We start from the raw sequence: 16,547 nt of genomic DNA, 5'->3' as shown, positions 1-16,547 counted from the left end.
CAGCTGGAAGCCAGTCACTAGTGGGATGCTCCAAGGGCAATACCAGTGAGGGACTGTTTAATCCCTTCACCAGTGAGCAGGAAATGGGGCAGAGTGTGCCCTCAGCAGCTCTGCAGATGTAAAACTGTGAGAAGGGGCTGATATACCAGGTGACTACATGACTATGCAGTCATTCTAAGGAACCTTGAGAGGCTGGAGAAACAGGCAGAAGACAGAGATCTCTGAACACACAAAGCCAGCCTACACACCCACTCCTGCCCCCCAAGAGCAGACAGACAAGTTTATTTCCACACAGGTGCTTCGTAACACAGAAGGAATAACAAGACTACCAGCTCTTTTAAGTAGTTTATAAAAGTATTTGACTTACTGAGATACTGTTACAGTTACCTGAGTATTTGAAATTACAATGCAAGGAAATTTCAACAATGACTTTCAGTACAGTATTTTACAATCCAGTGCTGCTGATTCCAGTTTATTTACTAGTTCACTAGAGCACATATACACAAACAATGATTTTTGGAGAAAATTAAAAGACACCACAAAAAAAGGAGGCTGGAGATGCCAAGACAACAATGAGCTGAGATTGCAAATTCAGTGCAGCATGTAATAGAAGCGCAAACCAAAAATTTAGGCTTTTTTTTTGTTTTACTTTGAGTAATTTATTTAAAACAAAACGGAAAAAAAAAAAAAAAACAAAACACAAGCAAACAGATTAAAAAATAATCTTCCATACTAGGTCAGATGAAGACATGACACATCTACTGTGTACTTCAGTATACTAACATTTCTTGAGCTACCCAGAACAATGAGGCTTTGTTAATTTTTAGATCAGCCAGTCAGCATTTAATTACCTTTCTCATATCATTATTATAAGGCAAAATTGTAAACGGAAGCTGTTTTAATACTTCATAATTGGGATCAATTGGCAGTTGCATATGAATATACATTTGTTATATACTATGAATTTATGCAGCTCAGGCTGCTCAAGCAGTTGGAGTAATGAGAGACAAATTCATTAATCTCTGCTGAAAGTCCAATTTATAATCATCTATTATCTGGGATACCAGACACTGTGGGCTTATCCACATGTTTCCACCAAATTCCCAGAAAAAACAGAGAAGTGCACCAGCAGTTCATATTAACAGCTTTTTATTTCTACACAACATGCTGTGAAAAAAAAATTAACAGACTTGTTAGCATTTACAATGCTTACAAATAAAAATGTCTAAGTAGTCTCTACTTCCAGCTTCAGAAATACTGCCAATTAAACACAGTAGTAGACTTACTTTAAACTTTGGCTAAATCCAATGTTTCACAGATATTGTTTTTTTCCCCAGCTGATTCTTTCTTTGCAGTATTTTAAAATAATTTCTGGTGCTTGGGATATCCAGCCCCCTTTCCCCCCTCCCTAATACAGCAGAAAAGACATATAAACATGCCATTTAAATTAAAGAAAGAAAAATGGAGCAAGTGGAATCCTGGACTGCAAAAATATATACAAGCATTTACCTTTTTCCTGAACTAAACATTTCAACCATAAAAATATTAAACAGCCATACCCTATAGAACTAGGGCTAAGGCTATTTCAATTATAACTATTCTTTATTTTAAAAATATAGGGCTGAAAGCCTTTTGGGTGATATTTATACATTAACAGCATTTCTAGGTTTCCTACACAAATCATGAAGTGTTATGCAGAACAAAAACTATTTTTCATAGCTTAATCTTGTATTATCTTGCTTAATTTAATCTCTCTTGTAAATACGTTAGATAACTAGATTTCACTGTAAGAATTAACATAAACAGAATATTTATAAGGCTTTTTTCTCCTTATGAGCTGTATGCTGTAAAATATCCATCAAATGTTTTGAAGTTGGCAGATTTTCCTGCTAGTAAAACCACAGAGCCAGGTTAGTTCTCTCCATCAGTGAAAATGTAAAAGTGGGTGATTCCTGTACCATCAGAAACTCTTTTCTGTTGCTTTTGTTAGAATATGCATAACAAAATTCACTCTAAGGTCTAATTCTGCTTTCCAAGCAGGTTGTATCACTTTGACCTGAAAATCTTGAGTCAGTAGTATCTTAGGTTTTCTTACGCCTGAATCATTTTTTCCATCTTGTAGTTTATACAGAAGGGACAGCAGGGAAGAAATACTCTTTCTGAGACTGGAAGTTCAATTTTACTGTTCCCCATTGCCCTGTTTCAGCTCCAGTATATAGAAGCATCTTAAAAACAGCTGCTGTCCCAACGCTTTGAGCTACGGTTATGCTTTAACTTGTGCTACATGGTATTTCGAGTGTCATGTTTCTTACTATGGCTAACAGCTTGTCTCACTGAAGTTTGCTTTCCTCACTTCAGATAAGGAAAGAGCCAACCATACCCAAAAAGTGCATTCAGTCTAAAGGAGCAGTAAAATGTTTTTGTAAACCAGAAGAGAATTGAACATTGACAGATTCTAAAAGGAAGAAAAATATGTTATTAATCCAGTAAGAACTTGCTACAAAAGCTACTAGCTATGTAAGCATCTTAGGGTGACCTAGCTTAAAAACCTCCCCCAGAAACTTCAATTCTAATTGAATTGTTTTCTGATGCTCCAACTTTTCAAAAATCTGTAATCCACATATGAACTTTCTAGTCCTCTTAGTCTTAGCCAATATTGCATTAGTTCATCACCAAAAATGATAGGTATTATCATTCTTTAAATCCAGTTCCTTTGTACCTCTTCCCGAGAACCCAATGAAGTCTTCAGAGAAAAATGCTTGCAACGTGTAAGAATAACACTGAGTATAATGTCCATTAACACTTTTGACAAGAAATATTAGTCTGCAAACAGGAATCTAAATGGAATCAGTGCAATCCCAGGTGGTCTTGTCTTTTGCAAAACAAGTGAAGTACCACAGTGTTAATACAGTTTTAAAAGTTAGTTGTTTTACACAGAAAAAAGTCAGAATTCTTCTGAGGGCACACAAAAACATTACAGCAACTTTGGGCAGGCAACTATTTTGCTGAAATTAGCAGGATTGTGAACAAACAAACAAACAAAAAAAAAAAGCAAAGCTATGCCTCAGATCTGTGCCACAGTTTGAAATTCCCTTAACAGCAGTCTGAGTCCAACTGGCATGTGAGCAGACTCCAGGCAGGGAAAAAAACAGTCCAGCCACTTGAGTTACAAAAAAGAGCTTAAGCAATAAATTTGCTCACAGTAGGCAGAGGATGGTTAAGAGTTGGCTCTGGTAACATTGCTGTAAAGAGGTTACGATGCTGCTGCAGCATTGCAGCTACCAATGAACTTCCCAGTGCATCAGTAGCAAAATATGCTACTAAAAAGGAAAGACAAAACTATTTTAAAAAAATCTGTCAGTCATTAAGGACACATTCTAAGGAATGAATGAGCGCCCAAAGCTGTATTAAATTTCTACTTAGGTCATAATTAATTTGTAGCTGTATCTGATTGCTCTTTTGATCTCTGAAAGTGCTCAGCAGAAATCCAGAGTTAACATGGATAAAACCTCAGGATAACACCCATTTACTTACACACTAGTATCATTAAATAAATCCAAGTCAAGTCTACTTTACAATGAAGTGTGCAACAAGCAGAAGAAGTGAAGAACATACATCAAGTTCACGTTCTTCAAGGTGCAAATCTTAGCTATTCCTGCCCAAATCCTTCTGTTTCTTCAATTGCAAACAACAGCTTTTCCTTCAACTGCTCATAATTCTTATAGGGTGGAAGGTCTAAGCGATTGAAACTGAAAATAAAGAAAAACCTTAAGTACTTGAAAATAATTTAAACATCACCAAAAAATCCATTATGGACGTGTTAACTTTCCTGTGTAGATGGATACCTGGATTTATACCCAGTGATAAGCTGACTTCTGACACAAATTTATCTATTTATTAGAGTGAAAGTTAACATACAAGCACCTGTGTTCAACAGTAATAGCTTTCCAGAAATGCACCGTAATTGGTAAGAAATCTCAGTGAGTTTTATATTTGAAATGTTACGTTTGTATATTTTTACCAAGCACTAATGGAACTGAGTAGAAGCTATGTTTTCTTTAGGGAAGAGGGAGTCTGAATGCGGCTATTTATTTCATTATCAAGATTGAGTGTGGTGATAATAGAAGATTAGTCCCAACTTCTTTAGAAAGTAATGTTTACTACTTTAGGTTTTCAGTAGTGTGCAAATCCATGGAATTTACAATGGAATCTAGTCCATGACACAAATCTGTTTTTCCGAAGCTTAACTATTATCCAACAACAAAGCTTATTGGTATAACTTGGTGTTTGCGGTCATACAGTCCATTTAAGTATATTACCTATTTACTAAAATCTCAAAATAAGATTGCCATCAGCAGACACAGAGCCATAGTAGCATTTTGTTTTATGTACTTACCAGGTATGACTTCTAGGTAACCAGTTTTCCTTTCCAACTTTTTCAATACAAAATTTTTGGGGTCCATTGCTCCCTGTAACAAATTGAAATAAAACTGCCATAGGTCTAGCTGCCTTTGCATCATCAGTAGGTAACAGATGACAACACAGCATGAAAGACTCGAAGGCAAGATACCATTATTTAAACCGAAAAAAGACGTCTGTCTTTCACTATACAACTCTGTCCAGATTAAAGCATGCATCTGGTGAAATGAATAAATTTGAAGTGATGCTGAAAGAGACACAATCAGAATCACAGAATGGATGAGGTTGGAAGCCATCTGGTCGAACTCCTCTGCTCAAGCAGGTAGTCCTAGAAGTAGGTTGCTCAGGACCATGTCCAGATCATGTATCATATCAATTATACAATAGATATTAATTTTCCTTCCATACATTTTTCTCTCATAGTCTAGTATATTCAGGACTTAAAAAACAGTATTCAACATATATTCAATATAAAATTCATAAAGAACATCCTTAAACATGTAGCTTGATCCTTTTCAAAAATGCTTTGTGTGTGTTATTATGCATACCCATGAGGTCAGCAAATCCTCCCACTGGTAATCTGCATGTTCCGGTAACAAACTGCAGGAGTCTCATTCTCTTCTCATTATCTATTTCTTTCACAAACTGAAAAATAATTGAAATAAACATTGATGTATTATTTAGTATTCATATATTCACATCATCATCCATAGTTTAGCAAATTGCACAAATGTTACAAATACGTAGATTAGCGGTAAATTTATATTTACACACGACAAATCTGTTCAGTAATTCTGACTATTGCTCACTAAGCTGTTGCTGTGCTCTGCTGTGTTTTATTATTCTGAAAAGTCTACGGACCTGCCAGAACCATAATATCTGTCTGCTGGTCCTGGTATAATGCCGGTAGATAGTATGCCTCTGCCAGTCATTCAGATCAATTTCTTGCATTCCACATAGAAGCACCTTCAGGGGAGAAAAAGGGAAATAAACATTAAACTACAAGCTATCACTTGCATCTACAGCAAAAGAGATCAACTCCATTGTACTTAAAAGCATCTGCAATGACAGTATACTCAATTTTAAACCATTTTTAAACTTCCACAGCACATAATGACTGCTCACAAAGAACATTTGGAGAGGCCACAAGATAGAAATCAATACATTCATGAAAAATGGAATAGCTGTTTGCATTTAGATGTTCAAACCAGGAACACATACTTGATCACTGCCCAACAATATGATTCTGCACTAGAAATAGGATGTTTTCCTTCAAAAACTATAATAAGGTATAATTTTGAGAGACCAAAGCATCTAAAGCCTGATGCACTCTATCATCCATTACATATCTGGTTCTATTACCATTTCTGTTAAGTTACTCATTCTTCATACACAGGCAAATCAAATTTTTGAGAATTAAAAAAGCACTTAGTCAAAAAAAATTCTACAGGCAGAATCTTAGCCTTTAGAAATGTGTAAGAAAGCTGCAAAGATGAAAGTGAAGGAGAACACACTAACCAAATATTACTCCATAAAGTTTCCTTCAAACATCCTATAAAACAGAACTGTCAGCCTTAGTGAACCTTGTTCTTTAGACAATGACTAACATTCTGGTATTATGTGTAAAAAACTAGATCTAGCAATACCCAAACAATTCTTTACCTCCAGTTCCTTAGCATCAAAATACTGCAAATACTGTTGTGGCAAAATTTCATTGAAGCCTTCAAAGAAAGCCTGTGTCTGTTCTTCAACACCCCGGGAAAGCCGCCATTCTGCTACTAGCCTGTAAAATAGGATACAGAAAGATAACTTGATCTGGCCTATGCTAACCCAAGTTTACATCTTTTTTAGCCTACTGAAATGAACTGTAAGCTATGTTAAAAAAAAAAAAGTAACGTCTGGAAAGTTCTGGGGATAGAGCATTCTATAATTTTATTTGCAACCTTCACTGCGCAGTTTGTTGTTGTTGTTTGTTTGTTTTTTTAATTAAAACCCTACAATTCCAACCACTCTGCTATGGAACGTGCTTTAGGCTCAAAGAGGAGGCAGTATCTATTCACTGATTATATTAATGGGAGCACAGCAGTCCCTAAGTATTTGAAGAAAGAAAAAAATGCAGAACTGTGTACATCTAATATTCTCCCCAGAAATCTCAGTCATTATCAATGAAAAGGTAAAAACTAGGTTACGTTGTACTGGTGAAGATAAGTAGGACTGCTAGCTTACCAAGAAACGACTATGTCCATTTGGAAAGTTTTCCATATTTGTTTCTGTTAATCATGAAACTTTGCTCTGTGGCAGAAACTCCACTCTCCATTAATAAAAGGGTGAAAAGCAGGCAGGAGACCCGAAGAACCTGAACCCAGGGAGAAGCAGATATTATGCTGAATTCAAGCCTAACCTGTCAGGAGAACTGGAACCTAAAGGAGATGAAAACTTTGGGGGGACTTAAAGCAGGACCCAGAGTAAGACAGAAGAATATGATTTAAGCTGGAATCTGAGATCTCCCTGGGTTCCTGGAAATTAGGAGAGAATGGTTTTCTGCAGATACTCCCTATTTTGTACCCCAATATTAGCATTTTGGGAAACTGCAAAATGCCATTATGTTTTTTCTGCAAATATTATCATTTCTGTGAAATGCTTTCAGATTAGTCATGTGACAAAAACAAATTCTACTGCTTTATTCCTTCCCCCACCCCCAAAAAAGTGTTCGCAGAACATATTAAAAGAAATAGGAAAATTCTATGATTCAATTTATTTTCTACCTGTGATGCGAGATGGTATTGTTTTGTGTTGTTGTTGTTTTTTTTTGAAGCCTCAAAGCAGAGCTTATATACTGCTACACAATGAGGATATTTTGAGACAAGAAAGGTTTTTTTTTTTTTTTTTTTTTTTTTTTTTTTTAACTCTTTTAGGTTCCTTCCCTCTCAATCTATTGCTTTAAAACGTTCTGGTACTGCAGTCATAATCCTTCACCGATGCAATGAGATGTACTGTCATAATTCATAACAATCTGGATAGGAATGCTAAGACCTAATTATACTATAAGGCCAGTTCAGATGAAACTAGTAGCAATCCTATGTATCTTTAAAAACTAAGGTTCATCACAAAAGATTCCAAAAAGTTTCTTCTGTTTAAAACAAGCAAACAAATGACTGGGAAGAATTATCAGCAGAGAATTATTATGAAGCCACACAATTCAAATAATAAATGCATGCAGTAATCTGGTAAAATACCCGAAGTTCACATTTCTTGTCATGATGTTCTGATAAATTTAATCATCTCTAGGAGGTAAAAAAGTAAAGCTTCTACTAAGTGTAACCTTTTTGAAAAGTGGATTTTAAAAAATTATTTCTATCGGTAGTTTTCTTTCAAATATGAAATCCAAACAATTGCCACTTGTTGCCAACATCAGCAATTATTCATAGATAGAATTTCAATAGTGCTTCTGATTACCTAGTTTGATGGTATTGCTAGAACTGAAGAAAGAAAATGACATAAGACTATTTTAAAATTTTCATTTATTCTTACCTAATATATTCTTCTTTATTTTCTTCTGTCACTAGAATGTTACTACCATTTGGCTTCAAATCATGGCTTTTGATTTCACCTAGGATTTCTTTATCAACTGAGAAAAACATTTCCAAGCCACATTCTTCAATATCATTCTCTCTGTATGAAAGAAAATGTAATTTTAAATAACTGGGTAAGAACTATGTACTCAGGAGAGGGGATGGGTATGAAGAACCTTAAGCATTTTTTTTTTTAATTGTTTGGAGCTCAAGAATCAAGCTAAGGAAATGTTACTTACATAATAAATTGTGATTTTGCAAGACTTACTGACTTCAGTTCACTGATGTGCATACATGAATAACCAACTCAACAAACCCCTCAAATTACAAAGTTAAATTTAATAAAAGCATAGGTAGCCACCACAAAGAAGCCATCTGAAACCCTCACTTACAGAGTGAGATGTAATGGTTGTTCTTGTCACTAAGTTTTGAGTGTTCTAGTTCTTTACTTCAGATATAAGTCTCCTGTCTTTGACAAAATTGCCTTGTTAGGGACTGCTGGTACCCAAAACTTATCCTGCTTGGAAAGCTCACAAGAGCAATGAACTTAACGGTATCTGGCACACTTTGAAGTAAAGATGAAGGGGAAAAAACTAGTCTGCAGTGTCTGCAAGTGCCCTTATACTGCCACAGAGAAGCCTAATATTAATATTCAGAAGCTTCTGTGCTCTCTTATGGACCACTGTAAGTGTAACACACGCACCTAAAGAACCGTGTGAAGAACAAATATAACACGCCTCTGCAGTATTGAAAGACCTTTCAAATATCAGGTGTAAAAAACCACACTCCTTTGTGATGTACAAAGGATAGTGCTGAGTAAGTGCCCAGCTTACATGCTGTCAAATGCAAAGATGTGTCTGTGTCTGCAGATAATGGCTTAAAAACAATACCCTTCTACTCTAGACTTTCCACACAAAATTAGCGGGCTGATACTGTTCACAAGGTAAATGTTACATGTGACTGAATTGTAATGAGTTGCACAAGATCATTCACCAGTAATAGCTTCGCCCATGATTAAAGACCAATTAACGCAAATTTCTTTCCTGTAACTCGCTCTTTTCACTATCACATTTACTTGTTTTCTAGAAGTCAGTAAATCACATGATGACAAAAAACACTCTTCTTCTAAAGAAAAAAATAAACACGCACCTTCTGACTACAAAACAGATTACAAGATTCATGTAATATAAGTACAGGTATCCAGCCCTACAACTTTCAAGTCTCAAATTCACAGTACGTTTACTCAGATATCCACTACTGACATTTCCTACTGGAATGTTTACTACACCTTTAGTAGCAAATCATTCAGTACAGAACATACTACTCAAAGACTCATCAAAATGCTTATCTCACGTTGTAAACATCTGAAACGTCTCATCACCTCCTCATTATCCAAGATAATGCTTCCAAGATTCACCACTACAGGAAATGACATTCTTGTCTTTTATATTTATTTCAGCTTTTAAAAACAAACTATCCCCATCTTTATGAAGTCCTCAAGGCTTTTTTAATCTACTTTGTGTATGATTCTTGACTAATGTATGCTGTATCTCTCTAGACACGTAACGCAGACTAAATTTTCTGCTAAATTTTCTTATAGCAGAAACAAACAAACAAACAAAAAGTTTAAATTGACTATCCATCTCTTCTAAGCACCCCCCCCCACACACACACTTTTTTTTTTTTTTAAATACTCTCGGGAAAAGAAAATAACCAGTTACTGAAACAAATGGTGCACAACCACCATAGATTACAATGTCTTGGAATCTTGCTATTATAAAATAAGTACCAAATTACCTTGAATGGAAAGTGTTGTTTTTTTTTGTTTTTTTTTTTTTTGTTGTTTTGTTTTTAATTATAACTTAAAATAGTTTTAATGCATTTCTAAAATAATTAAATTTCTGGTCTATAAACTCCAGAACCTATTTACTTGCTGCTCTCTAGAGAGGAATCTGCAAAGGAGTGGAGAAGGAGGACTCAACAGGATTATGAATGTAGAGCTTACAGATGACTGACAATGCATACATGGAAGGCCCTATGTAGAAATAAATGGTCCTAAATCATCCAGGTTGGAGCAAAAAAACCAACAGCAGCTATGAAAATGTATGAGAATTAACTTTAAATCTTTTACTTTAACTCCTTAGATAAATTTCAAGTATGACTGACAGAAGAGTTATGTGACAGTATATAAGTTACATTTGCTAACTCCAAATTATTGTAGCACTATATTGTGTTTTCTAATTAAACCAGATATTGAAAGGATTTATTGCTAATTTTTTTAATTGGTTATTTAAAAAGTTTCAGTGGAATTTACTTGAGCCATTTTATTTGTAACGTTGTGCACGAGTACCACATTTGTATAACGTCTAGCAAGATTTATTCAAAAAATAGTAAAAATGGAATGCACGATACTGCGCAGAATATTCAGTGACCTAAAAATGCAATTAATTTTTGCATTATCAAATCATTTGTGTATCTAATATTCCATTAAAATTCCAATACTACTTTGTTATTGACATACTCTACTGGTCAGTTTGTTAGTAGTAGTAGTTTTACACTTTCTGGCACAAGTGAAAAACAAAAACATTTTATTGCTATTTCAAGAACAAAATCAAGATGAACTCACTTTACCCAGATGAGAGAGTTGTAAAACTCTGGGTCAACAGATTCTAAATCCTTGAGTCCTACTGGCTTGTTTAGGATACGCTTATAGAACGGCAGAGAGAAACCAGTGTCAATGAATTTCCCATGGAATAAAGCCTGAAGAACATGAAAATAGACAAAAAATAATGCAAAGGATGATTGATTACTCAATATGACAACATTCTGTACAGCGTACCAATGGAGCTTGATGCCCAAAGAATTAAAGTAAGCTAGAATATCATAACTGTAAATATGCTTTATTCTATTTATACATAATAAAAACTATGTATGCTGATGAAAATTTCAGCTCAAAGATGAAGTATTTAGTAATCCATTTGATGGTACGAAGGGCTACGCAGATGGTGAGGGGTCTGGAGGGGAATATGTATGAAAAGCAGCTGAAGTCAGCAGTTTGTTGAGCCTGGAGAAGAGGAGACTGATGGGAAGCCTCAGCACAGTCCACAGCTTCCTCACAAGTGGAGCAGAGGGGCAGGCGCTAATCTCTGCTCTCTGGTAATTAGCGACAGGAACCAATAAAACCGAATGGAGCTACAACAGGGGAGGTTCAGGCTGGGTATCAGGAAAAGGTTCTTCACCAAGAGGGTGGCTGGGCAGTGGAACAGGCTCCCCAGGGCACTGAACCTGCCAGAGTTCAACAACCATTTAGACAACACTCTCTGACACATGGTCTGATATATGGGTGGTCTTTGGGGACCCAGGAGTTGGACTCAATTATCCTTGTGGGTCCCCTTCAACTCTTGATATTCTATGATTCTATAGTACTGTATTTATTTACACGAAAAATTACAGGAGGTAACTTTTTTCTATTTTTAACTTACCATGGCAATGAATCTTCCAATAAAACGGAAGTATTTCAGATGATCTGGGTTAATATAGGAGGCTGGGTTTATTTGTAAGCAGTAGTTATCTTTCCCTGCATATTCAAACAGGCAATACATTGGGTTCAGAACTTCATGTGACAATAGAAAGAACCATTCCCTGAAATTACACAAGCAACAACAACAAAAAACATTTCAAAACATTAAAAATGACTTCAGCTAACTGATATGCTGAAAATCCACTTAGGAACTTGTTGGCACATAGCTAGTCAACCTGACTTTTCTAGAAAGTATGGTTACATCAAACTGAAACTAATGTAAATTAGGATTTAGTCTGCAAGGTTAAAAATGTTATACAGCTGTCAGTGATTTGGAAAAAGATCCCTTATCTTACGGAGGTAATTAAAAAACTACCATTGATTTAAACATTAGACTTTTAGGGAACACTAATAAATATATATGCCTTTCCTAGTTACATTCACGTACGGACTTCTGACATGAAATTACGTTTTTGTTCATTTTCAGGAAACCTCTACTTTGGTGGTAATGGTCATGCTGAAGTCAATAAACTGTGCATGTGTTTTCACTAATCACTAAGACAGATTAAAGTAATTCCTAAAGTGTACTGAAAATACTTCTATACAGTTCTAAAACATGCGCTGATGTTCTAAGGAAAAACGAGGAATACACTTCACTAGTATTCTGAAATCACTGAAGTTCAATTATCTACCTTGGGGAAATTTTCACAACAAAAAACAGGAAAAAAATCATTTGCCATTTTACTATAGTTTACCTTGCAACACCTCCATAATCTAAGCCTTCTTCACCAGGGAAAATAACCCATAAACGTCTCCGTAGATCCTGAGAACTGAAGCTCATTATCTAAGTGAAAGAAAAACAGACAATTTATTTCAAGAAAATCATATAAAACTATTTCCTATATCAAGCCATATAGCATTTGCAATCAGAACATAAAATGTGCTATAAGTACACGAAGTACCCGCTTACATAACTTTCATGGAATTTGAGGGGTTAGTGGCAACCTATTTCCACAGGTTAACAAGTAAAAGATGTAAAAGAAAAATAAATAATAATTTTAAAATTTAAGACCTATAATTATGCCAGCAGCCTATATAAAAGTTTATGACAAAAATCAAGTCAATAAATAACAGGGGCTCAAAGTATGTAAATTCAGGATTTCTAAAATACTGTAGTGAATGATATCTGAAAGATACCCAAGTTACAGGCAATGAAGAGACATAACTAAGATCTCAAATAAATAAATAAATAAAAATTATATATAAAATATTTTCATTTTACAGCTTCATCTCCTAAAGGGGATAATAAAAATCTAGCTTTTTTAGAAGCTAAGGAATTTTAGTAATGCCATTTTGTTCAAATGTCAGACATTTACTTAAAGAAATTTCACAGAACATGTATGTGTGAGATCATTAAGTTTTTGTCTGTAATAACAGGCACAGAATTTGGATCAAAAATTTTTAAATCTGTGCTAAATGTCTGAAGTTATCATCACAATAGATTTTGTATCTCCAACATAGATATCTACAAATGACCAAAGAATCAGTATTAAAAAAAAAAAAAGAAGTCAGATATGTGCGATTGAGTTATAGCCTAAATTATTGACAAAATGCCATATTTTCCTAAATACACCTCGGTTAGTTGACATTTACATGATTACATAATCTCTCAACTCTTTCTACTATAATATAATATTGTTACCTTTGTCATTACTGTGAAAAGACAAAGTACAATTTTAGAAATGATGGTGGAACCAATTTTCAGTTCCAGGACTTATTTCATCTACTTCTAACCCACTCTATTTGAAGACAAGAGTGTTCCAAAAGAGTAGCCAGCTGCACTAGCATTTGCAGCTTCTGTTAAGACAGTTTACAGTAACTTGAATAAGTAAGCATTAAACCTTATTTAAGAATATATATTCTTGTCTCAAAACATCTTATTCAACATGTACTAACTTCTTGGCTTGACAAACTGATAACTCCTATGAGAAATGAAACCAGAAGATATACAAGAACATAAAGATCAGCAAGGGACAGAGGAAGGTAGAAGTTCCTATCTTCTTGAATAAGGCTTGCATCTTAATTTCTTTCAAATCAGAAAAACACAGAAGTGGCCAATACAAATTTCATATTGTTCCCTGTAGCACTCACCTTCTATTTAACTGGCAAGGGGAATAATTTATTGCCACAGTGAACATTAAAAAAAAAGGTAGAATATGAAAACACTTAAAAATAGCGTATAGAAACAAATTTCAAGCACGATTTAGGTCTCTTAGAGAATTTAGGTCTCTTAAGAATTTTACTGCTAATAACCTAAGAATACTTATTAGTTTTTGTTTTCTTATAACTATTTAATTACTTATTTAAAGACCTGTAACATCTACAGTAAGAATAAGCGCAACTTAATATATTTTGGTACATAACCATGCTTATATAACAAAACTGGCAGGGGAGGACATGCGAACAAACATAGCAAAACACGCTAACTTCCTGTGAATGGGGAATTGCTCTGCCACTGCTCTCCCCACAATTAATCAGCCAGTAGAGACAGAACTTAACATTTTAGCATGATCTTTTTATATATAAGCATGACGGTATCCTAACTATTTGTTTTTGTTAGTCTCTAGTAAAATAACCTTATTAAAATGTCACAGGATCAAGAAAGACAAGTGACAAATTCCTTTGGTCCAACTTTTCATGTCTACTAATATGTTTTAATACAATACCTGTTGAAATGAGTCTTCAAATAATGTTTTTCTGCTCACTGTAATCTTTATGTGTTGTGGCATTGCCAGTTGCTGAAATGAAATTTTTCAGAGATAAGATCTACAAAATACTTAATATTTCTCATATTGTTTTAACTGTTGTTTGTTGAATGTGTTGTTTTAAGAGGTAGAGGTAAATTTCACTAATGCACATAAAACAGTCAGTAATCGAGATACTTGAATTTTAATTTACTCCAAGAAAAAATCGATTCCGATACTGAGATCTGCAGCAAAGGTATACAGGCCTCCATATCCTGATTTGAACAGATTCAAATACTGTATTCTTACAAAACACTGGAAAAAAATAAGATAAGTAACATTCTAAATCAGTAAGGCCTTTTACCCCAACATTCAATAATAATAAAAAAAAAAAATTTAGGTTATTCTGCAAAAGTCAAAAATCAGGCTCTTCTCTGCTATTTTTCAAAGTATAATTCATTGACACTTGAACACTGGAACATTTAAACCCAGTACATTTTCCTAGATACCAAGTTACATATTCTTTTGATATCCATAGAGTTTAAAAGACCAAGAGTGACATTGCAATATGCTATTATGTTAGGACGTACTAAAGTACAACCCAATATAGTTTTCAGTGTTTAGACACGTATTGTCTGTGTCAAATGCCCTGCAGTTTCTTCCAGAAGTATTTATTTGTATAGAAACTAGATCTTATATATTAATTATATTTAAAACTACTAAATTTTCATATATTCACTTATTAAGAGCAGAAAAAGAACAACATTCTGAAACCTAGTACTTTCTTACATAAACTGTAAAGAAATTCAGGTTTTCTTTTACTCTAAGAAGTTTTAAAGTTACCCTACAACTTGCATCAGCTTATACAAACCCTGTATTTGCTCGCTCCTGGTTATACTCACTTTAAGTGGGTTGATTAATTTTACTTGCAGGGCACTGAATAGTTAATTTGCAGAAAGTAAACAGAAAATGAAAATGCAAACAAATGTTCAAGAAATAAATTTGTACCTGACACCAGAATCGGAAATAATGGACCTTTGCCTTGAAATCGCGTACATAAGCTATCTGGGGCCCATTGTCTCTGGAACCAAAGGGAGAAAAATTAATTTCCAAAGCGTTTTTGTAATTTAAAAAACAGTACGAAAAATTATTTGTTGTGTAGTTACATGGTTTAGTAGGCTATCTGGCTGGAAAATTCAAATGCACTTCGTCTGCTTTTGGGGTATAACTGTTTGTGTTTTTTAACTAAAAAAATCTGTCTTGTAAATTGTGGAGTGCATATCCAGTACTTTTCCCAACAGTATCTAATTCACTGTAATTTAATTAATTATCAGGAAGAGGAGGTAGATGAAACCTTCTTCAGACAGCTCAAAGTAGCCTCTCAGGCATCAGCCCAGGTTCTCATGGGGGACTTCAACCACACTGATTATCTGCTGGGAAGACCACTCAGATTACACAAACAGTCCAGGAGGTTCCTGCAGTGCACTGATGACACTTTTTTGACACAGGTGGTGGAGAAGCCAACAAGGAGAGGTGTGCTGCTGAACCTTGTATTAATGAATGAGGAAGGACTAGTTGGAGATGTGAGGGTAGGGGGCAGCCTTGGCTGCAGTGACCATGATTACGGTGGAGTTCAGGATCTTGCAAAGAGGAAGCAGGGCAAAACGTAGGATTGCAGCCCTGGACTTCAGGAGAGAAAACTTTGGCCTCTTCAGTCAGTCCACTGCTGAATGTGGTGGGTGCCCTTGTGGCAAATGATATGGAGAAGGCAGAGTTGCTGAATGCCTTTTTTGCTTCAGTCTTTACTGCTAAGACCAGCCCTTGGGAATCTCAGACCCTGGAGACAAGAGAGAAAAAGTCCAGAGAAAGGAGGACTTTCCCTTGATCGAAAAGGATCAGGTCAGAGATCATCTAAGCGAACTTGACACCCACAAATCCATGGGCCTCAATGGAAATGTACCCATGGATGCTGAAGGCGCTGGCTGATGTTATTGCTAGACCACTCTCAATCATCTTTGAAAGGTCATGGAGAACAGGAGAGGTGCCTGAGGGAACTGGAAGAAAGTCAATGTCATGCCAGTCTTCAAAAAGGGCAAGAAGGAGGATCCAGGAAACTACAAGCCAGTCAGCCTCACCTCAATCCCTGGACAGGTGATAGAACAGCTCATCCTGGAGGTCATCTCCAAGCATGTGGAGGATAAGAAGGTGATCAGGAGTAGTTAAGCATGGGTACACCAAGGGGAAATCATGTTTAACCAATCTCACATCCTTCTATGGTCAGATGACTAGCTG

The 16,547-nt window shown here is 35.3% G+C and overlaps 1 protein-coding gene across 3 annotated transcripts in view; it reads right to left on the bottom strand.

Annotated features, from left to right (window-relative positions):
- Positions 1-333: 333 nt before the first annotated feature.
- ITCH (itchy E3 ubiquitin protein ligase) overlaps positions 334-16,547 on the bottom strand; it is a 59,747-nt gene continuing 43,533 nt past the window's right edge. For 2 of the 3 annotated variants that reach the window (XM_068700883.1, XM_068700884.1), the window contains exons 14-24: positions 15,264-15,336; positions 14,238-14,309; positions 12,267-12,355; positions 11,474-11,633; positions 10,618-10,751; positions 7,951-8,091; positions 6,082-6,202; positions 5,281-5,385; positions 4,968-5,064; positions 4,397-4,469; positions 334-3,749 (exon numbers count right to left, since the gene is read on the bottom strand). In XM_068700883.1, the coding sequence (XP_068556984.1) occupies positions 3,650-3,749; positions 4,397-4,469; positions 4,968-5,064; positions 5,281-5,385; positions 6,082-6,202; positions 7,951-8,091; positions 10,618-10,751; positions 11,474-11,633; positions 12,267-12,355; positions 14,238-14,309; positions 15,264-15,336 (1,165 nt within the window). In that variant the 3' untranslated portion in view covers positions 334-3,649. Of the gene's footprint in view, positions 3,750-4,396; positions 4,470-4,967; positions 5,065-5,280; positions 5,386-6,081; positions 6,203-6,645; positions 6,776-7,950; positions 8,092-10,617; positions 10,752-11,473; positions 11,634-12,266; positions 12,356-14,237; positions 14,310-15,263; positions 15,337-16,547 lie in introns of those variants that run through there. The other variant, XR_011102034.1, reaches the window with a different exon arrangement.

Source organism: Anas acuta, chromosome 16 (genome assembly GCF_963932015.1).
Source record: "Anas acuta chromosome 16, bAnaAcu1.1, whole genome shotgun sequence".
Taxonomy (NCBI): domain Eukaryota; kingdom Metazoa; phylum Chordata; class Aves; order Anseriformes; family Anatidae; genus Anas; species Anas acuta.
Note: the sequence above shows the minus strand (reverse complement) of the source record. Positions and strands in the feature narration are given on the sequence as shown.